The 24,089-nt window shown below is 43.3% G+C and overlaps 1 protein-coding gene across 1 annotated transcript; it reads left to right on the top strand.

Moving 5' to 3' along the window:
• GLT8D2 (glycosyltransferase 8 domain containing 2) lies at positions 1–24,085 on the top strand (the record flags this gene model as incomplete). Its single annotated transcript, XM_081084040.1, has 11 exons — positions 1–113; positions 7,880–7,940; positions 8,975–9,098; positions 9,817–9,909; positions 10,717–10,888; positions 14,214–14,331; positions 15,322–15,406; positions 16,174–16,286; positions 18,325–18,491; positions 19,314–19,426; positions 23,408–24,085. 11 exons carry the CDS (start codon positions 1–3, stop codon positions 23,578–23,580), a joined length of 1,332 nt encoding a protein of 443 aa, XP_080940166.1. The 3' UTR covers positions 23,581–24,085.
• Positions 24,086–24,089: the final 4 nt, after the last annotated feature.

The following is a 24,089-nucleotide window of genomic DNA, read 5'->3' as shown; positions in this document are numbered from 1 at the left end:
ATGATTCTGAAGACTTCCCTTAGTTCAGCATTTGCCCAGGGATGTTCAGAAGAAGACAGTCCCATGGGGAAAATGAGCTTCGTGAACCGTATCACCCTCTCAGAAATCTCCAGGTATGATGGCATTTCAAAGGTCCTGAGAAGTCCCGCAGTAGAGAAATTTGCTGAAAGTGGTTTAACGCAGGGTTCCAAGTTGCCCCCTGAATCATGCTTCCCCATCACACCGATTAACATTTCTCGGAGCACTCTGCCTTAGCCTATTGGCCATGTCTGTTTTCATTCCGGCTTTTCTTATAGATATCCTACTTCATACCTTCCCTGGTGAATACCTGAGGGGACGGCCTGTTCTTCCTCCCCTGGTCAGGGACCTACGATGGGTTACATGTGCCCTATTGATATCTAGAAAATCTGGCCAAAAGTGGAAAGCAGGGACCGGCCACCTTTTCCTGCCAAGGGCCAGTGGGCGATTTTACTGGCCATGTGGTCTCTGTGGCAACTGCTCAGATCTGCTGTTATAGTGTGACAACAGCCATAGACAAAATGTCAAAGAATACGTCCAGCTATGTTCCAACAAAACTTTATCTACAAAAACCAGTGCTGGGCAGGATTGGGCCCAGGGGTGTGGTTGTTGGTAACTGACCTACAGCCATTTTGTGAAAGAACGCCTCCTTCCCATACAGGAGAGGGCAGGACGGGTTCTCCACATACTGAGGACTCCCTCCCCTGGCTTCCCTGTCCTGCAGCTTTTGGTGGGTCTTGAGTAAGCCTTCCATGCTACAGTCAAAAGGAAAAAGGCCAGTGTGTTTTGTTGGAAGCCAGATTCCTGGGTCCTGATTTCTTCCTTCTTTCTCTCTCTTCAGGTGCACCCATGCTCTTGTCCTGTTCGTGAGCCTGTAGCTTGGCAGGTTTCAGATGACGTGCTCTGTGAATCGCTTTTGTGCATGTGTACACTTTCAGGGTGCAAGTCTACGGAGCTAAGTTAGATCCCAGAGCTTGTCAGTTGCTTGATGCATAATGGTAACAATTAGCAATGGAAAGTGTTGGCCTGGAGTAGCTATTAAGGTGGTGAAGAATGTGAACTCAGAGCCAGACCGCCTGCCTGTGAATCCCAGGCGTGCCACTCATTAGCTATGTCACCCTTGGCAAGTACCTTAGCCTTTCTGAACTTCAGTCTCCTCACTAGAAACCTGCGGATGACAGCCTATTAGGGTTGTTGTGTGTGAATCGATTGAAGGAATGTTTATAAAGGTGTCGGAACCATGCCTGGCATATAAAAACTACTAAGTATTACCTCTTATTCTAGGTTATTTAACTGAATACGCAGTGCAGATCCATTTTAGAGAGTGGGGGTTTTGTGAATTGCCCAAGATGACACAGCTAAGAAGTGGTACAGAACCAAGATTCAAAGTCAGCTCTGCCTGATGCCAAAGCCCATGGTATTTCCACTCAGGTTCATGGCCTGCCGGACTTAAGTCATTCAACAGTGTCTTTTAGGGCCTCCTCTTTCATGTTCCCTTTTGATCCCCCAGGTCCTTTCTAAGGCCTCCCTACCAGAACCCAGGACACACAGGATTAATCAATCACTTAAAAAAAAAAACACCAACTTTCTGAGTCTGGTGATAGCGTTGGATTCCATCTCAGTTTAGCAGCCCAAAAACCCTACCAACTGATCTGGGTTGGCATGTAGAATCAAACCCACTAGGAGCTCTGCTTTTTGAAACATTATTCTGAAGAGTTCTTCCCACTTTTGTCTTTTCTCCTAGGCCAGAGCTAATCCTTTTAGCCACTGCCAGGTCTGAAAACATTCTTCCTAGATTTTGTCACCAGCCCAACCTCTTTGGCATCTGGTAAAATAGCAGCCCATGCTAGGTCTTCAAGGGTTTTTTTTTTTTATTAATATATTTTTTATTGATTTTTTACAGAGAGGAAGGGAGAGGGATAGAGAGTTAGAAACATCGATGAGAGAGAAACATAGGTCAGCTGCCTCCTGCACACTCCCCACTGGGGATGTGCCCGCAACCAAAGTACATGCCCTTGACTGGAATCGAACCCGGGACCCTTGAGTCCGCAGGCCGATGCTCCATCCACTGAGCCAAACCGGTGAGGGCGGTCTTCAAGTTTTTAGACTTAGTGGCCTCTTCTCGGGTCCAGGCCAATTTCCTAAGCTCTCTTTTTCTTCCTAGTCACGGGCACTGGGACCTCGGCCTTCTTCCCTCCCCTCTTTGCAGCTGTCGCTGTCCCATGCCTGGCGGAGGGGGTTCCTCTGTCCAACGCTGGCTGCCGGGCGACTTCCCAGCTCTGTCTTTCTTCTGTCTTGAAAACAAGCTTATAGGCTCTTTAATGCTCAAGGCTTGCCTACTTATTACTACAGGTAAACCAAAGCGCAGAAGCCATTTAGCCTAGAAAAGCTTTCTAAGGGGCAGGGGACACAGTTCTGGGGCTCCTTGTTGTGATGGTCAGAGGAAGGCTGATAAGAACATGAGAGCCCTCTGCTTTTCCTCCTGGATAAAGACCATCAACAGTGCCCTTCTTCTGGCTTTCTTCCTTAGTGAAGGTGTGCTGACACCTTTCTTTCTACCTCTTTCCCATTCTTCCTCTCTCCTGTTTCTCACTCATTCATCCCACACACATTTTGAGGCACCCAGAGGGGGGTAAGCCATAGTCCCTGTCCTGAGTCCTCTTGTGATCTGGGGAAAGAGGCTGGCACACTCATAATATTAGAACACGGTGTTCTGAGTGCAGGGATAGGAATAGGAGTGGAGATTAGGGGAGCACCCAGGCAGGGTAATCAGGAAGACTTCCTGAAGGAGGTGCTGCCTGAATTGAGACTTTAAGGCACAAGTAACAATTAACTGGGGAAAGAGGAGGGGAAAGGGCATTTGGGGCAGAGGGGACTGCATGAACCAAAGTCCAGAGGCATCAGCTTGGGTGTGGAGGACAGGGGAGGGCTGAAGACTAGCCCTCAGACAGTTCCGTTTGGGCAGAAGGTGTAGCATGGAGGACCTGTGGGCATCTTAGAGTTCCAACCTTAACCCTCTGGTATGGGTTTCTGGTGAAGAGCTTTAGGCAGGAAAGGGACACTCAGCATTGTGTTTTAAATCATTCAGTAGAATTCTGCAAGACAACTGGCTTCTCTTCTGAAAAAAAAAAAAAAAATATATATATATATATATATATATATATATATATATATATATGCCATAACAAAATAAAAAGGCAGTTTGGGTGAGGTGGGGTTGATCAAGAGTAAAAGATATGACAACCAAACTATAAAATATGGTATTGGAACAATGGGAGAACTTTAATAACACCTGCTTCCCAGATGTGATTAAATTCATGTCGTTTTCCTAGGTGTGATTGTGACATTATGGTTATGTAGGGGAACGTCCTTGTTCTTAAGAGTTGCTTGCTGAAGTAGTATTAGGAGCTGAAGTGCCATGATGTCATGATGACATATGTATGTATGGGGGAGGAGAGAAATAAAGCAAATACAAGTATAGCAGCATGTTAGCAAATGATGAATCTGGTGCAGCGTGTACAGGAATTCATTCTTTCAACTTTCTGATAGACTTGAAATGTTTCAAGTGATAAGAAAAATTGAACAAAAAATTAAAGGTACTCCAACGGCATGTATGTTTCCAATTAATTTAATATAATTATCAAACAACAAAAATAGTCACTATTGTCACAGTTGTGCCAGTGATCGATTGAGGAAGGAAAGGGGACAGACATCCTTGAGGCAGGGAAGGCCAGGTGGGCAGTTACTGCAGAGTCAGCGAGTGAGTGAGATGAGGCAGCCAGCGAGAGAGATGAGACAGGAGATGGCTTTAAAGAGCACTTAGGAGTGAAATTGTAGGAATTTGTGATTGACTCAGTGAGGGATGAAGAAGGAGAAGTTGAAGAGGATGCTTGGGCCCTAACCAGTTTGGCTCAGTGGATAGAGTGTCGGCCTGCGGACTGAAAGGTCCCAGATTCGATTCCAGTCAAGGGCATGTACCTTGGTTGCAGGCACATCCCCAGTGGGGAGTGTGCAGGAGGCAGCTGATTGATGTTTCTCTCTCATCGATGTTTCTAACTCTCTATCCCTCTCCCTTCCTCTCTGTAAAAAATCAATAAAATGTATTTTTTTCAAAAAGAGGATGCTTGGAGGACACCAGAGGAGGAGCGTCTACAGGGAGGTGCTGTGAACACGGGGTTTGAGGTGCTTGTGCACCATCCCTGAGGAGAGTCACTCATGCACCCCTTTTGTCTGTAAATAGTTTTTTACTTTTTTAAATTTTATTGATTTTTTATAGAGAGGAAGGGAGAGGGAGTAGAGAGTTGGAACATTGATGAGAGAGAAACATCGATCAGCTGCCTCCTGCACACTCCCTACTGGGGATGTGCCTGCAACCAAGGTACATGCCCTCGACCGGAATCGAACCTAGGACCCTTCAGTCCATAGGCTGACGCTCTATCCACTGAGCCAAAATGGTTAGGAATTATACTGCCAGGCACTTGTACTGGGCATATGGCAATGAACAAAACAGACAAAACTCCCTGCCTTCATGGAGCCTGTAGCCCATCACTGGGAGGGCGGACAATAAGCCAGTAGTAAAATGGGGAGCATGTTGGATAGTGGCGATTGCTGAGAAGTAATCTATGCGTGTTGGGGTTAGGCGCAGCCATGGGCAAACTATAGCCTGCGGGCCAGATCCGGCCCGTTTGAAATGAATAAAACTAAAAAAAAAAAGACCGTACCCTTTTATGTAATGATGTTTACTTTGAATTTATATTAGTTCACACAAACACTCCATCCATGCTTTTGTTCCGGCCCTCCGGTCCAGTTTAAGAACCCATTGTGGCCCTCGAGTCAAAAAGTTTGCCCACCTCTGAGGGGCTGCTGACTAGGAGTCTGAGGGAAGTGAAGGCGCGAGCCATGTGCATATCTGGGAGTAGTGTTCCAGGTGGAGGGAACAGCATGTCAGGTGGAGGGAACAGCAAGTGTAAAGGCTCAGAGGCAGGAGAATGTCTGGCGAGGAGGCCAGTGGGATCATGTGAGGTTTTGTAGGCCAGGGTAGGACTTTTGCTGTTACTCTGAGAGAGACAGGGAGGCCTCGGTGTGGAGTCCCACAGGAAGTGTGGGAAGGAGGAGGGATCCGGTTGGTGGGCCTGCACCTCCCATGCACCCAGGCCTCTTCCCGTATAGGAATGAGTCCTAGGGTGCGTTTCCTCTCCTGGAACCGTGTTAACCCAGAGGATCCTCTCCCAGGCTCTGCCCCAGACATTCCAGTTTCTCTTGGCCCCTTATTCTCGTCCCCTGGCTGGTCCCTCCAGCTCTTGGCCCGGACTTCCTCCATCAGTTTTCTATCTCCTTCCGACTCTGATCCCTCTGCCAAACCCACATGATCTAGGAGCTGCAGACATTCCCGCAGCACCTACTTAATCTATTAAAATGCTTTTGACTGCCAGTATCAGAAACACCCATTTATAGCCGCTTAAACAGCAAACACCACTGTCACAGATGCAATGACATGGTGAAGAGGGAGAGAAGGCATGCGGAATCTGTATACAACTCCATACTTTTTAAAAATTAAATAAACCCAGCTTTCTTTTTAAAGCACATACTTCTCAAGGACTTCGCTCTGCCTCACGTTCTAAAAGTGGCTTCGGTTTCCTCCAAGAATCTGCTGAGGAATTTCCCTCCTTGACTCACCACTGCTGCGCCTTGCAGTTCAGTGTGCCACCCTCAGTTTCCGGAAGCCTCCTCTCTTATCATAAAGAGATTTCAGAGTTGGCAACCTGCTGGACAAGGGAGAGGTGGCCCCCCTCCTCAGATGAGTCAACACTTATGATTTCTGTGATTCTGGCGTAATCTCAGTAGTTAGAGTAACGGAGCACTCGGGGGCTAGCAGACCAACCTTGCTTGTGAGCTGCACAACTTGATCTGCACGCAGTGACACCTGTTACCTCAACTCACCAGCTTCCTGGGGTCGCCAAAATAGTCTTTCAAGAGCTCCAGCACCTGTGGTTAAAGAACATGAGCTTTGAAGCCAGAGAGCCCTTCATCTCAAATCCCTGCTCTGCCATTTACTAGCTGTGTGATTTTGAGCAAGTCACTGAACCTCTCTGAGCCACAATTTCCTCATTTGAAACATGGAAATAGTAATATATCCACCGGAAAGGTGTTGTAAGAATTAAAGGTTAGAGGAGGGTGGGGGTAAGGGGGAGAGATCAACCAAAGGACTTGTATGCATGCATATAAGCCTAACCAAAGGACACAGACACCAGGGGGTTGAGGGCATGAGTGGGGTGGGAGGGGGTAGCAATGGGGGGATAAGGACACACATGTAATACCTTAATCAATAAAGAAGAAAAAAAGAATTAAAGGAGAGTATGTGCCTAGATGGTCAGTATAGAGCTGGGTACAAATGAAGCTTTCAATAAACGGTAGCCACAGTAGTCGTAGCATTTGGCCCCTGCAAACATCTCCCTATATGGGCACACCCTGCTGGCCACAGGGAATATATTTGTAAGGATTTTTAGTTGCAAGACACTGAACCTCATTTCAAAGCAGTTTAAAGAAAAAAGGGGGGATTTATTGGCTCAGCTATCCGGCTGACCCAGGGAGGAACTGACCTCAGGGACTCGGAGCTGGGATCTTTCTGGTCTCCCCACCTCGCCACCCCTCCGCCCTACCCCCATTCTCTCCCCTGGGACTAGATGGCCTTCCTTCATGGATGGGGAGAGTGGGGGGGTTTGTCCTGTGGCCAACGACCATTCTAGGCTTATATTGTCTCATAAAGTTAGCTAAATGCATGTCATCTAAAATCATAAATGGATAAAAAGCACACGAAACCAACCTCAGAAGAATCCTAAGTAAATTACTGTTTGGGCTCGATTCTTTCCCAAGTGCCAGAAGGGTCACTGCAAATGCGCTCTGAGCTAGCTCTGGGTATCCAGCCTCTAGAGCCTCCATCCCGGGAAAAGAAAAGGACACTGTGGCTGGTTGTTTACACTGAGGTAAGCACCTGAATCAAAGCCCCGTTGAAGTTCCTCCTCAATCACTTCCGACGAGTTCTCCCACACTCTGGCTCATGAGGACACCCTGGGGTGCTGTGACATCTGCCTGTTCTGTTCGGTTCCCGCAGGCTCTCTGTCACATCCTAATTTCTAAAGGGTATTATTATTCCCTGTGTGCTGACTGCTGCCTCCAGTCACACCTCAAGCTCAGAAGTTCCTTGGGAGGACCTTAATTAAGAAGAATCAACTTAATTTAAAATAGACTTTGAGTTTTCAAGACAAATTGTTATTTATAACAAATTAACTTTTTGTCTCCTAACATAAAGGGAGTCAGTTTCCAGCTCCTGGGGTGATTGGCAACATGCCACAAAGAAATGAATGAACATATAAATGTGACAAAATTTGATTTTAGATTTACAGACTAAAATGAATTTTATAATGTAAAATTCTTTTCTAATGGTTAACGTCATTTTTACATCAAAGCTGCTCATCTATCCCATGCTTTTCTTAATGCCCACTGCTGCTTCTTTTTTAAAAAAAATTATTTATTGAATTTTAGAGAGAGAGGATTCTATTTTAAACAAAACTTTGTTCTTAATCCACAGGTCACAGTTTTTATCCACATGAACATACATGGCTTTGTTACGAAAAAGTAAGTTTAAAAGTTTGAAAATATTATTATTTTTTGATCTAAATAAAGATTCATGTTCCCATCTAATTTAGCATCTGTAATTTCGTATTCTTATTCTTAAAGAGTTATCTCAAATTATATAATCTCAGACTCCATCAAAACCTGGGTTTGCCCCTGATTGTAGATGCAGTCGTTTGTGAATCTGGGAAGAAACACAGTGACCTAATTGTGCTACTGTTGCCCTCAGGGTAGAGTTGCCTGATGTGTCAGATGAAAAGTCAAGCTATCCAGTTAGATTTGACTTTCAGGTAAACTATGAATAATGTTTTAGTATCACTATACCCCAAATATTTCATGAGACATACTTCTTTTTTTTTAAAGTATTTTCTCTGTTAACCTGGCATCAGCAGTAGCAGCCATGGTTGAAAGGGTCAGACAGTAGTGACATGGGCCACTTCCCCAAACTGGCTGTGGCAGGTAAATGTTAATCAGAGGTACCGATAACCTCTAGAACGTTGACCCTGATCTTCTGCTTCTCTATAGTTTTGTTTTAAACCAAGTAGTATCTGGTTGTCTCTGGCTGAATCTGACAACCCAGAGGCAGAGAGGAGCTGCGGGTCAGCAAGGTAGGATCACTGAGCCTCCTACCGTAGCTCTGGGAGGCATCCGTGGCTACTGTTCAACTCCTTCCTCCTACGGATTTTACAAATGTGAAGAGAAAAGCCTAGGGGCCGTCACATAGATTAGTACGAGGCCACTGTAAGTAAATATTCTGATGCACAACTATTGTAAAACCTGTATTGGGATTGCATTGCCTTTGTTAACTCTCAGAATACCCCGGCGAGGTAATGGTTATTATTACAATTCCCATGTAGCAGATGAGCAAACTGAGGCTCAGAGAGGTTAAGTAACCTGTCCGAGGCCACACAGCTAGGAGGTAATAGAAATGAGATGTGAGTCTGACTTCAAATCCCAGACCTTGCCCCTTCTACCAGCATTTTCCAAACTGCAGCCTTTGTGGCGATGTCGTATCTTCTCCGTTTTCAGCATCTGTGTTCCTTCTGTCCAACGCATGACTATTTTCTTTAAATGGACTCATTTTAAAAATCCTAAGTGTACCTCATAATAGAAAGTTTATATCTGTACTGAAACTAGAACACCGGTTATCTCCTATCATAAAAATAAGGAAATTATACAACTGTATGTGGTTAGAACCATGTTATTCAATTCTGGGTAGTTTTTGTTATCTTCCTGCATATGAAATTGGGACTGATTTCTCACGCTATGATTTAATGTGACTTAATGCTATGAGCACAAACCTCCCCCATCATCTCTGGTACAGCCAGTGGTACCTGCTTCCTACTATGACAACACTGTTCTGCATCACCCCACTTCTCAGGAGATCCCAGGGGCCAGGGCCACTGTTCTGAAACAGATGCTCCTGGAGGCTCAGAACTGGAAGACATGTAGGTGGGTCTCCTAACCTCTTACCCAAGGCAAACATTTTCTTTCTTTCTTTTTTTTTTTATCCTCACCCGAGGATATTTTTTCATTGATTTTTTTAGAGGGAGTGAAAGACAGAGAGAAATATCGCTGTGAGAGAAACATAGATTGGTTGCCTCCAGCACACGCCCCAACCAGGGGTCCAGGCCCAGGGAGGAGCCTGCAACCAAAGTATGTGCCCTTGACTGGAATCAAACCTGGAACCCTTCAGTCCTCAGGTTGACGCTGTACCCACTGAACCAGACTAGCTAGGACAAGGTAAAGCATTTTCTGTGTGCCATTCTTGACCGGTGACTGAATTATCAGAGAAGTAGCTGGGTGCTAATGGCTAAGAACATAAAATAAGTGCTGGCTCATCACGAGTGTTAAATAAACGTTGGTTATTATTCTAAACAAAGTTCGTGCACAGAAAAGGCAGCATCCTATAGTCATTAAGGTTGTGTAGCCTCTGCCATCCAACTCCCTGGGGTTATCCCTGGATCCTCCTTAAACTGCATGTGCGTATCCTTGAGTATCAACAGCATTGCAGGTTAAGTCTTTCCTGCGCATGCCATCTGCTTAAAGAAGGTCCAGGCCCCCACTCCTCTGTATGTCAGGGAAGGCAACTCTTTACACGGCTGCTCTGAACTTTTCCACAACTCCAGCGCGATAGGTTGAACTTGTTTCTTTTTTTCATTTCAGTTAATCAGGTGCTGCTGTTCCTTCTGATTGTGACCCTCTGTGGGATTCTGTATAAGAAAGTTCACAAGGGGACTGTGCTCAAGAATGAAGCAGGTATGCTAGGTGACATAAGCCAGGCACCAAAAGACAAGTAGCGTGTGATTCCTCTTATGTGAGGTACTTAGACCGTCAAAATCCTAAGACAGAAAGTAGAATGGTGGTTGCCAGGGGCTGAGGGGAGGGGAAGATGGGGAGTTATTGTTTAATGGGTAGAGTGTCAACTTTACAAGATGAAAAGAGTTATGGGGATGGGTGGTAGAGATGGTCAGACAACGGGGTAAATGTATTTAATACCACTGAACTGTACACTTAAAAATGGTTAAGATGGTAACTTTTATGTTGTGTATTTTACCACAATTCAAAAAAATATACCCCTTATAATATGGATAAACCTCACAAACATTATGCTAAATGGAATAAGCCAGATTCCTTCTATCTTAGGGTTTTTGTGTCCTCAATAGGTAGTTTCCACCTGTGGTCTAAGGTGGCTGCTATCATAGCAACATTCCAGCCAAGGGGAAGTGAAAAGGAAGAGGGGCGGGGGGGGGGGGGGGGGAGGCGGTGAGCAAGTTTCTTATAAAAGCAAACCCAGTAGATGTACACATCACTTGAACTAACATCCCACTGGTCGGAACTTGACGACATAGAGCTGCAAGGGAGTCTGGAAAACATTCTTAGCGGTTGGCCATGTGCCAGCGAAAATTCCAACGTTATAAGGGAAGAAGAAAGACTGGATATCGATGAACAATCCACAGCCTCTTCCACACTCTGCTTTCCTTCCCTCGGGGGTGTGGAAGACAAGTTTAATGGACTCGACTGTGAAATTCCTTCATGCTCCAAGACACTGATTTTGGTTTCCAGGTGAGGACTCTGGGACTCCCGAGGAACTGGACGCTGAGATCCCCGTGGTGATCTGCGCAGCAGCAGGGAGGATGGGGGCTGCGATGGCCGCCATCAATAGCATCTACAGCAACACGGATGCCAACATTTTGTTCTATGTAGTTGGGCTCCGGAATACTCTGTCTCGAATACGGTAAGTTGTATACTTCAGTGATTCTCAACTTTGGGTCGAGACCCCTTTGGGGGTCAAACGACCCTTTCACAGGGGTCGCCTAAGACCATCGGAAAACACATATATAATTACATATTGTTTTCGTGATTAATCACTATGCTTTAATTATGTCCAATTTGTAACAGTGAAATTGGGGGTCACCACAACATGAGGAACTGTACTAAGGGGTCGCTGCATTGGGAAGGTTGAGAACCACTGCGATAGATGTTGGAGTTTTCTACTTTTTTTTGATCTTCCTTGTTTTTCCTTAAATGGATTTCCTTTTTTTTTCTTTTCTCTCATTTGAGAAATGTCATTCAAATTAAGAAGGGGATGACCTGAGGTTTATTTGGTGACTTGATAAATGTGTTGCCTCACTAAGGAATTTCTAGCAAAGCCTCACTAATCTGGTAGGGCTGTGTGTCATGGTGCAGAATTGAATTGTCTAATGAACTAAAGAACCCCAATCCTTAAGCAGTTTATATGAAATTCATTCTTTCTAAAATGGTTTCTCTTTTCTTTACTTTCTTAACCTGAAAGAATATTAGTGTAATATAATCATTTTAATATGGCTCAGAATCATATAGATAACAAACCCAATTTAAAAATTCCTTTGTCACTAATTATAATTTTTGAACTGCAAAGTGATATCTTTCATGTCTCTCACCACACTAATAAATAAATTGGAGTTGGATTGAAAAGAAATATACAGAAAATCAAATTTTAAATGTATTATAAAAATGTAGACTAGCCCTAGCTAGTTTAGCTCAGTGGATAGAGCATTAGCCCTCAGACTGAAGGGTCCTGGGTTCGATTCTGGTCAAGGGCACGTTCCTTAGTTGCAGGCTCGATCCCTGGCCCCAGTCGGGGCATGTGCAGGAGGCAACCAATCGATGTGTCTCTCTCACATCGATGTTCCTCTCTCTGTCTCCCCCCTCCCTTCCACTCTCTCTAAAAATCAATAGAACAATATCCTCAGGTAAGGATTAACAAAACAAAAAGAAAAAAGACCAGAAAGATCTCCACTGTTAACAGTGACCATCTCTGGGGAGGAAGGAATATTTGGGAAAAGCAGTGATGAAGGGAATTTCAAGGTATCTCAAGAGTTATTCCCATTAGTTACAAGAAGAACGTATTTACAAATGGTTTTTATAACCATATTTGTGGGTAGTATCAATATTAAGAGATACTGAGATATGTAAGAAATTTGCTTCTAACCTAAATGGTCCTTGGTTGCTGTGGGTTTTGGGGGCTTATACGTGCTTTCTGGGTTTTTTGTTTTGTTTTGTTTTTGTCTCATTTGTCACTCTTCTTATAATTTACTGTTGCAACATGGGCTCATTTAGTCTGCCCCTCCGTTATCTGTGGGTATAGATAGCAAACCCAAAGGATGGCTTGTGTGATATGTTCTGAGTAAGGGTCTGTACTTGAACAGTAGTTATGAGCTTCAGGATTGTATGACATTTGAGCAGGGAATGATTCCCAGTTCACCACCCCTTATTTTAAAATATTTAAAAAACTCTTTTCACTGAAGTATAACGCAAATACAGGAAATTGTATAAACCCCATGTACAGCTTAGTGAATCATCACAAATGTGTAAAAGACACACCCTTCAACCACCACCACACCAACACTTGGTACAGTCAGTCTTTTTAACTTTGCCGTTCTGAGGAGTGCCAGTAGTGTCTCATTGTGGGGTTCCCTTCTTTCTAATGAGGTTGAGCACTTTTTCACACACTTCTTGGCTGTTTGGATATGCATGCCTGAGTCTCTTGCCGATTTTTCAGTTGGGATGACTGACTTCTTATTGGCATGGCTGCCTCCCGCCTGCGGCTTTATTGAGAAATAATTGATATAATACATTGTGTAAATGGCTACTTTTTATGGTTCAAATTGAGCTAAATTTTGTTGGGAAGATTTAATTCCTTTGTCAATTTAAAAAAATATTTTTTATTGATTTCAGAAAGGAAGGAAGAGGGAGAGAGAGATAGAAACATCAGTGATAAGAGAGAATCATTGATTTGCTGCACACCCCATACTCACAGCCTGTGAGTAGGGGATTGAGCCTGCAACCTGGGCATGTGCCCTGACTGGGAATTGAATCTTGACCTCTTGGTTCATAGGTTGGAGATCAACCACTGAACCATGCTGGCCAGGGCCTTTGTCCATTTTTAATCAACAAGAAATACTACTATGTGTGGCTTACGTGTTGGAGATTTTATTTTGAGATGATTTCGTACAAGAAAACTCTTATGAGTTAGATTAAAAGATAGATGTTCTGGCCTGGCCTGGCCAGCGTGGCTCAGTGGTTGAGCATTGACCTAGGAGCTAGGGGGTCATGGTTTGATTCCCGGTCAGGCCATATGCCTAGGTTGCAGGCTCAATCCCCAGTGTGGGGTGTGCAGGAGGCAGCCGATCAGTGATTCTCTCTGATCATTGATGTTTCTATCTCTCTCCTTCTTCCTTCCTCTCGGAAATCCATAAAAAAATTTTTTTTAAAAGATAGAAGTTCTGTAAGACTGAGAAAATGTGAGGGGAGAAGTCAGGGGATGCGGAGGGATGGGGAAGACTGAGAAACAGAGACAAAGAAACACAGGTAAATTCAAATGGCCCTGGAGTGGCCTGACCGGTTTGGCGCAGTGGATAGAGCGCCGGCCTGCGGACTCAAGGGTCCCGGGTTCGATTCCGGTCAAGGAAGGGCATGTGCCTTGGTTGTGGGTATATCTCCGGTGGCGGGTGTGCGGGGGGGCGGCTGATCGATGTTCCTATCATCGATGTTTCTGACTATCCCTCTCCCTCCTCTTTGTAAAATATCAATAAAATATATTTAAAAAAATGGCCCTGGAGTCAAAACGGCAGGGTAAAGGTGACGTCAGTCACCGCAGAAGGTTGATAATATCCCGCTTTGCTTCATAATATTACAGAGTTGCTGACACGTGATAAGGATGGTACTGGCAACTACAGATGCTGCCTTATAAGAAAGGGGGAATGCTGCTAGTATGTTCTTCCAGTTACCTGTGGAGATGACATAGATGTGGGGAGATATTTGGTTATCACTATTTTGTTTTATTTCCTTTGCAGAAAAAGTTATGTGAATAATAATAATAATAATAATAATAACAGAAAGATTTAAACCAGACCAGATGGGGGGAAAATTGGGAATTACAGACTAAACTCTACTAAGGTTACATATTTTATTTTTAACTTTCTAAGGAGCCAATGGATTGAGGCAATAGTCAAATTGAGGAAAGGTGGGATGTGTATACTAGAGGTTGTTTTTTGTTTGTTTGTTTTTTATCTCCTTAGAAAATGGATCGAACATTCTAAATTGAGAGAAATAAACTTTAAAGTCGTGGAATTCAACCCTATGGTCCTCAAAGGGAAGATCCGACCAGACTCAGCAAGGCCGGAGCTGCTCCAGCCTGTGAGTAGGACTGTGCTGTGCTGGGGGCGGTCCTTGGGCTCACCTGTTCGGTATGGAGTTCTCGACACTGGGATGCAGACGGAATAGTTCTGAAGCCTCACAGTTGTTAGATCTTCACCAAACTCTGCTTCTTTGTAATTTATAAGTCACTTGCTTCCGAAAGGATTTAAGATGGTTTACATCAACATAACAGAGTAGTCAATGAAGGAATGAAGCTTAAGAACATGTGGGATGCATTTCTGTGTGTGGATATGCCTGAGGGGGTGGGGGAAGGGGCCAGGGAAAAACATTCCCAACCCCACAGGCTGCTGTGATTGGGCATAGCATTTATCTTGGAATATCCCAGCAACCAAGGAAAACCGGTAGCATGATGGATTATATACTTCCTAGTATCGACTAAGATAATATTTTCAGAAGACACCAGCTCTTTTCCTAGCTTTGGAATCTTAAGGTATTTTCCTGCAAGGGTTCTTACCAAAGGGACCGACTCTCCCCTGCAAAAAGAGTGGCGTAGATGGCAGATTTACAGGAAATGTAGCCACCTTCTACATATAATTGCCACTTAAACCCATCCTTGAAAATGGACTCAATTCTAAGCCCTCTGCCTAATGACATGATCTTTCCCCAATTCCAGATATTTATGATTGGAGCGCCAGCTGGGCTGGGCCTTTGGATTAAGCTGTGTGGTGGCTAATAAACTCCCACTCTCTGCTGATGCTCCTCCATTTTCTGGTTCAAGGAGCTGAGGTTGACTTATAGTTGAGGATGGTGCCCGTGTGTGTGTGTGTGTGTGTGTGTGTGTGTGTGTGTGTGTGTGTAAGGCTGATTTAGCTCACAGCAGTCAAATTACTGAATGTAGAGGGAGACAGGCAATTTGTGGCCTGAAGATTCAGGAGGAAGCCTCTGCGACTCCCACTGAACCCCGGCACCTTTGGAAGACACTGTGCCACGTGCCTCTTCTCCACCGTCGCTTCTTCTGTTGTTTCACAGCTGAACTTTGTTCGGTTTTATCTCCCTCTGCTGATCCACCAACACGAGAAAGTCATCTATGTGGACGACGATGTCATTGTACAAGGTATACTCGCCGACTGCCGGAGCACTTGGAAAAGGAGCCACTGATAAGTAGAATGACTGTCTGTCTTCATTTTCCAAAGAGTTAGCTGCCCAGTGATTTTTTTTCTGCTTATTAAATTTGGGACTATAGTATTGTTGCAAATTCAGGAATATTTTGAAAACAGGGGTTGATACTTCCCTGGACAGTCCAGTTGGCTTTTTGAGAGCCACTCTCAGATTGTTAAAGATTGAGACAAATAGCTTGGCTGCCTTTCCATTCTCTGCACCACTAAAATGTATGGAGTGATAGTCTCACTGATGACATTCTTAGACCTAAGTTTTGGTGTTTAAATGCAAATAAGAAAGCCCTGGCCGGTGTGGCTCAGTTGGTGGAGCATCATCCCATGCACTGAAAGATCACCAGTTCAGTGCTTCCGAGAGACAACTCATCAACATTTCTTCTCACATCAATGTTTCTCTCTCTCCCTCTCCCTTCCTCTCTGTAAAATCAATTGAAAACATATCAAATGCAAATAAGACAAGCATTGGTGGGGTACCTACATAGCAATAGAAATAAAGACATTTGTCCAATGTCCAGCTGAGCTTCTTATCAGGTGGCTTTCTAAATTGAGCTGAGCTATTCTTATTCAGTAAATCGCCAACCACATGAAATCGGGGTCACACACTTCTCCCCCACAGCAAAACCAGGGATTAGTTTAAACTCTAAGGCTCTATGCAGCCCTAAAACTCATGCTGCACTCTCTGAACTCCTGGTGTTTCTAAATGCAGGTGATATCCAGGAGCTGTATGATACCACCTTGGCCCTGGGCCATGCGGCCGCCTTTTCAGATGACTGTGATTTGCCCTTGCTTCAGGACAGGCACAGACTTGTGGGGCTGCAGGTGAGCACACTGTCTCAGAAATCCTGTCTTCACCCCTCCCCCCCAACAACTCAGAATGAGTGCAAGCTACCATCTGGATTGCTGGAGGCAGAACCCAGGGGCCTGGGCTTCCGATGGACACCCCATCTCCACTCTGTGGTGACTCCCGGGCATGTTCCTGAACCCTGCAGGAGCCACTTTTCTTATCTGAAACATGGCAACAATAATATCCATGTTATCGTGTCTCTGTGAGCTGTGATGAAATAGCGTGTCCGGTCTTCAGTGAATGCACCAGGAATGATAGTTATCTAGGCCCCTCTTAACCTCCCTTCTGTCAGAGGTGGTGTTTTCTGTAAAAGATACTTGCTGAGTCTTTGGTTCTGCTTTCAGAGTTTTAGCCATTGCTTCCCCGCCACCACCACCGCACCACCCCCAGTAGAGGGAAATGCTGATTTTGTTCAAGGGTAAAGAGCTCCTTACCTGGGTGGAAATGAGAAAAGGTGAACCTGTACGTAATACTGAAACCAAAAGAATGGCTTTAAAATGCAAGGTGCTATTAAGAATCAAATGCTGTTCTTCAAAAAAGTTCCAGGGAATAATTTTTAAATGGTGGCATTCAAGAAGTGACATGCTTTAAGGCCAACGCTCTGGGGTCAGACCCGATCTCAGCTCCATCACCTAAGTAGCTTGAGGCAAGTTACTTAACCAATTGTTTTCTCCTTTATTTGCCAAATAGGGGAGAGTCACTGTGAGAACTAAGTTAGTTAATACATGTGAAGTTATGGCACACACCTGATGAGGTAATGCATGTGCAGTTCTTAGAACGGTGCCTGGCACATAGAAAGTGCTCGAGTATGTCTGTTACTTCCGTGTCATGTCTGAGCACTCCACTGAGGTAGATTATGGCAGCCCACGTGTGTGAAACATTATGTCCTGCCTGGTGTTACATTCATTCAGCTATGCACCGAGTGCTTCCTATGTGCCTGACAGTTTTAGGTTCTAATAATACCACAAACAAAACTAAAATCCCTGCCTTTGCATAGCTTACATTCTAGTGGGAAGACAAGTAAGGTACTTAACAGAGGATCAGGGTGGAGGTGGGCTATATGCTAGGGTGACCATGGAAGGCTCCACTGAGATGGTGTCATGAACCTATACCTGAAAGAATGAAGGGAACCACTTAAGCAGGGAGAACAACATTCCAAGAAAATGTTGCCAGCAAGTGCAAAGGTCCTGAGGCAGGGGTGTATCTGGCAGATTAAAGAACAAGATCGATGTGGCAGAGGGATCCAGGGGGAGAATAATGGACATTGCGGAGCAGATGGCGTAGGGCAGGGCAGGCCATGTTAGGAACTGTGGCTTTTACTCTGAGAGAGATGGAAGGCATTAGAGGAGCTTGGAGCAGATGAGTAACATAGAGACAGAGTGGGGTTGAAAGGGGTGGAAGAAGCAGGAACACCGGTTAGGAGGAACGTGCAGAAATCCAGTGAGTGGTCATTATGGCCCGGACAAGGAAGGCAGCAGGAGAGGCAGTGGGACGTGCTTGTCTTTGGGATATGTTTTGGAAGATGGGACCAACAGGATTTGCTGACAGATTTGGATGAAAAGTGAATGAGACGAGTCAAGGATGACCTCATGACCCTGGGTTTTCTGCCCAAGTTACTAGAAAGACGGGGTTGCACTAACTGAGATAGGGCAGGTTGTAGGAAAGCACATTTGGGACGGGATTAAGCATCCAGGAGGAGACACGGAGCTGGCAGATGGAGCAGGAGTGGGAAATCCAGCGGGGAGGTCAGGGCTGTCCACACGGATGGTGTTTAGAGCCATGAGACTGGATGAGGCTGTCAGGGAGTCAGTGCTAGAGAAGAGACAGGTGCTGGAAACGAGACTTGGGGAACCCCGCTTTTAAAAGTTGGGGAAACAAGAGGAAACCAGCAAAGGGCTCTAGGAAATGGCCAGTGACACAGGAGGAAACCCAGAGACACCACACCATGGTTTCAAGAAAATGATTGTTTTCAGATTGTTTCCCATGTGGCACGTATATCCTGTTCCTTTACAGAACACCTACATGGGCTTCCTGGACTACAGGAAGAAGACTATAAAAGACCTTGGCATCAGCCCCAGCACGTGCTCGTTCAACCCTGGTGTGATTGTTGCCAACATGACGGAATGGAAGCACCAGCGTATCACCAAACAACTGGAGAGATGGATGCAGAAAAATGTGGAGTATGTGCACATCTGTCATTTTTTCCCCCCTGTGCTTGAAAACAAAATTATTCAATGAATTTTCTATGCATAGCTCAGAGGTTAGAAATATTTTATAGACATCTTAGGCCAGACTTTCTCACTGGGGAAGAAAAGGGGCAATAGATGAAAATATATTCTCAAATGATATGTCAGAGGAAGCGAGATCCTGCGGAATCCTTATAATACACACATTTTTCTAAAAAACTATTTAATAATGCGACTGTAAATCTTCTCCCAGAATCCTACTGAACCTTTGCCACTGAAAATCACTTTCTTAGTCGAGTTCCTCCTTCTTACAGAGATTTGTTTTTAAGGGTTGTTTTATGAAGTCAACTTTGTTTCTTAGGGTTGAATTTTTAAAAATGTATCATTTTTCATTACTGAAGTGTTAAATAGAGGATTAATGCTAACACAATCACTATGATCATGTCACTGTATTTCCTTGCCTGCTTTTTTTCTGGATATTTTTAATACCACCATACCTTGAATTTGTGAACAAATTTATTCTAAATAATGGAGGGTCAGAATGTGATCTTCTGTGTTTGCCATTAAGAAGCCTGAGAATTAAAACGGCAAAATATTAACACCGTGAAACTGGTACATGCAAGTTCATGGTTTTCTCCTTATAATTTTGTGAAAGTTTAACAATTTTCAAAATACAAGGTTGGAGGAAAGTGCAAGATTATAGTCTTATTATATAGTGAGAGACTGTCCTGCATCTTTTAAAAGGATTAGATTCTTCTTTATCTGAGTCTGTGGGGCTCCAGGCTTAAAATATTTCTTTTCTATTCATTTTCTTAGGGAGAATCTCTACAGCAGTTCCCTGGGGGGAGAGGTGGCCACCTCTCCAATGCTGATTGTGTTTCATGGGAAATACTCCACCATCAACCCCCTGTGGCACATAAGGCACCTGGGTAAGCACGGTGGAAAAACCATGCAAATGTGCATGTTATAGATCGCTTGAGCTGGAGGTTGGGGAAAGTGTGCTAGAGCACCAGCTTCCTCGGTCACATCCTCCATGTGACCTTGGAGATTTCCTTGGACTCCTTATTTAACTGTCATTGCTCAGATGTGCAAATGCAGCTGATAAAGATGGCCTGCCTGAGAGGTGTGTTTCTAGGAATTCATGAAAAGCAATTAGACTCATGGTTAGCATACACATAGTACGTGCCAGATAAACATTAACTATTGTTAGAACTTTCACTGTGAAAACTTTTTCATAACTTTATTGAACTCTTTGAAGTGACCTACTGTGGACAAACCAAATGAATTAGCATAATGGTTTATGATACATTTATCTAGCTGGCAGGGTATCTTCTTTTTTCCTCACCAGAGGATATGCTTTTTATTGACTTTAGAGAAAGGGAAGGAGAGAGACAAAGGAAGAGAGAGAGAGAGAGAGAGAGAGAGAGAGAGAGAGAGAGACGATTGGCTGCTTCCCATACATTGCTTAACTGGGAATTGCACACACAACCCAGGTGTGTGCCCTGACCGAGAATCGAACCCGCTACCTTTTGGTGTATAGGACAATGCTCCAACTGAGCCACACCAGCCAGGGCTGGCAATGTATCTTTCAAAGAGAAGTTGTTTACTGGTTGTGTCCTATGTGTATTCACTCTTCACTACAGCAGTGCAGGCTATAGGGCAGTGATGGCGAACCTATGACACGCGTGTCAGAGGTGACATGCGAACTCATTTTTTTGGTTGATTTTTCTTTGTTAAATGGCACTTAAATATATAAAATAAATATCAAAAATGTAAGTCTTTGTTTTACTATGGTTGCAAATATCAAAAAATTTCTATATGTGACACAGCACCAAAGTTAAGTTAGGGTTTTTCAAAATGCTGACACGCTGAGCTCAAAAGGTTCTCCATCACTGCTCTAGGGTATGGGTTGGGGTCCCAACTCTGCCTATGGTCCTGGGCAAGTTCTCAACTTCTCTGTGCCTTACCTTCTTCACTTGTAAATCAAAGCTAATAGAACCTTACACAGTTTTTGTAAGGAATAAATGACCTAACATATACACCAAGTGGCGAGATTATGATGACCGGCCAGATTATTCTGTCCACCCCCATCAGTACAATGAAGTGAATTAGTTATGCAAATAATAGTAATAATAAAACCTTGAGAGTATTTGCTTAGGAAGTTTTCAATATTCAGTATTTTTGGAAGTGTCAATGAAATACTGATGGGATGGTCATAATAATCTGGCCGGTCATAATAATCTGGCCAATTAGTGTATAAATTGCTTAGCACAGAGACATTCACATTCGCTCAAACACATGGCCACAACCCTTTGGCTAAAACCACTGAGCTGGACCTATTTAGAAATTGAGAATGATTTTTGAACCCTAAAATGCATATACTTATGTTATGCAATTCCCTGAGTGGGATCTAGGTTTTGCTGCCACAGAAGTTATTAGCAATCCTTTTGTTTTCAGACATTTGGGGGTGATTACAGACTTGGAGGCAATGGCTTATGGACTTCTATTTGCCAAGTGCCCATTGCTTTTCCAAGTGCTGGGCCCAGTCCCGACGATAAAGATGAACAATCCTCTAAGATGGTACTTCCCTTACTCTGCCTTTTACAAGGACAGACAGACAAAACTGTGGAAGCTGGGTTCCTGTCTCCTCTTAGTGATTCCGTCTGGACGGCTTCTGCCTCATTCCCAGACTCTTCCCCGACTTTCCTGAGCCTCTGTAAGCACATAAAAGCGACACAGGGAAGCTAAGGACACTATTGTTCCGTCTGATTTGATTTATATTGATGCTGAGTTCACTGGTAGGTCAAATATCAACATTTCAATGTAATGAATGTGCAGAAAATCCCATTAAAGTAGAATGTCTGTGAAAAATGTTGTGTAGGTACAGCTATGCGGAGCTTGGATCGATAAGGTTGGAGCATTTATGAGCTTGGAACAGAGACTCAGAATTACATTTTATGAAATATCTAACTTCCTGACAAGTAGAAAGCGGCAGCATCTTCCCAAGGGAAAGAAGTCATTTTTCTCTGTAGAAAGTAGTCATTTTTTCTGTAGAGTGGAATGTCGTCTGTGCTGAGGGTTTTGGAATCAGGGGTGGTCTGCCAAGTGAATCTACACAATGATCATTTCAGAAATATCTCGATTTGAGAGTGTTCTGAAAGCAGAGAGCAATGTAATGCTAACAGTGTTAAGTTTGGGTCTAAACAGGGAGGCTTAAAATATTAAAAATTGACGAAACGTATTTGGCTAAAAGCAAAACTGCAGGCCTCTGGTCCTCCCGTCAAAGAGCTGAGAGATGAGGTTCTACTTAGTGAGGCTTCTGGCAAGAAGGTCCCTCTTCCCAAATGAGCATTTTGTTTCCTCTGTGTAGACTCCACGGCAACCCGAAACGCTGAGCTCCTCTCCTACCCACCTTCACAGCTGTGTTTATGAATAACAGAAGACAGGCTTTTGGTTGTCTCACATCGTATGATTAACTAGCTATTCACCCTCTTTACTCAATAGACTGTTGTTTTTTCAAAAATATCAAATTCTCTTCCTTAGAAAAAAACACACTGTAGAGGATATTTAAAAAAAAAAAAAAGACTTACATTCTCAAGATCATAATGTACTTCTGGAAGAAGTATTCTAAAAATATTTGAGCAACAGCAATATTAAGGTAAATGCATATATAGTCTCTAAGTGAATCTTATGAGGGAAATAATATTCACATGGAGATAGCTGTTTGTTAACAAGTGGATCTTATTCTTGGTCACTTTTCATATAGTCAAAATAAGACTGTTTAAAAAGAAAATCTTGCCATATTGTTGGATAATGTAGAAAGATAAGAACTATAAATTCTGGATGGGAGGCAAACCGTTACAAGTTCTTCTGGGGACAATTGGCAATCTCTTACCAAAAATTAAAAGGCACACACCCTTCAATTTCACAATTCCACCTATAAGATTCTTATTCTACAGATATACTATTTGTATACATGCATAAGACATGCATAGAAGACTGTCTCCTGTAGCATTGTTGATTCTAGTGAAGGGACAGAAACAGCCAAAATGTCCTTAATAAGAAACTCAGTAAATAAGTAATCATAGATGCGTTCTATGTAGTCATTAAAAATAATTCAGCCCTGGCTGGTTTGGCTCAGTGGATAGAGTGTCAGCCTGCGGACTGAAGGGTCTCAGGTTCAATTCCGATCAAGGGTACATGCCTGGGTTGCGGGCTCGATCTCCATTGGGGGATGTGCAGGAGGCGGCCGATCAATGGTTCGCTTTCATCATTGATGTTTCTATCTCTCTCTCCCTCTCTCTTCCTTTCTGAAATCCATAAAAACATTAAAAAAATAAAAAAATTCAGTAAATCAATGTGCAACTATGGAAAGTTTCCTAAGAGTAATTTTAAAAGGCAAATTACAAATTTTTAAAAATGCATATATAACATGCATGGGTATGTATATACGCAAATACATACTATATACACTTACACACATACTGGTGTACAGGTAGAATAGTTTTTCATGAGAACCTCAAACCATGGTCACTTTATTATTATATTTTAAATATATTTTTATTGATTTCAGAGAGGAAGGGAGAGGAAGAGAGATAGAAACATCAATGATGAGAGAGAATCACTGATTGGCTGCCTCCTGCACGCCCCCTATTGGGGATCGAGCCAGCAACCCAGGCATGTGCCCTGATGGGAACCTCCTGGTTCACAGGTCGACGTTCAACCATCGAGCCACACCAGCCAGGCAAACCATGGTCATTTTAGAGATACAGGGTGGGTGGTAAACTCTTCATTGTATACCCTTTAATTTGTTTACTTTTAAATTTTTTATAATGAACCTATATTCAACTTTTAATATATAAAATTTTATTTTCTAACAAGCCTATTCTTTTTCTCTAAACACAATAAAGGCTGGAGTCCAGATACCAGATATTCAGAGCATTTTCTGCAAGAAGCAAAATTACTCCACTGGAACGGAAGACATAAACCTTGGGACTTCCCCAGTGTTCACAATGACTTATGGGAAAGCTGGTTTGTTCCCGACCCTGCAGGGATATTTAAACTCAGTCACCAAAACAGATGACACTTTAAATATTTTCTGTATAAAACGTGGAATTGTCCATTTGCAACCTACTATAACATCATTCTTTATGAACAGTACCTTCGATACGTATGATCCACAATATGAAAAACAGATACTACTGTGTGCAAGTAATACCTTGGATCACATAGGTATTGATTACTTCCTTAAGTACAAGCGCTGAGTGTGGAAATCAAGATTATGTGAGTGAAATATATTGTTGGAAAGAAATAAACCCATGTAGGTTCCAGCAACCAATTTGCTTAACTCAGTGACAATTATATCTAAAACTTTTCAAAATTTCTACATGTATTTTTCACATGTAGGTATTTTTTTTAACAGGTTGCCAGTCTTGTGTTTTTGTATTACACTTAAAACATGAATGCCTGAAAAATAAAATAGTCATAGATTTTTAATGATTCTCATTGTATATAGTATTCTATATGTTAAATATAACAGAAGGCAAACTGATCTCAGGTTTAAAGGATGAAAGAATACCAGTAAGTCTCGCT

This window comes from Myotis nattereri, assembly GCF_964212035.1.
Source record: "Myotis nattereri genome assembly, chromosome: 2".
NCBI lineage: Eukaryota > Metazoa > Chordata > Mammalia > Chiroptera > Vespertilionidae > Myotis > Myotis nattereri.
This window is presented reverse-complemented; position numbering and strand designations above follow the sequence as displayed.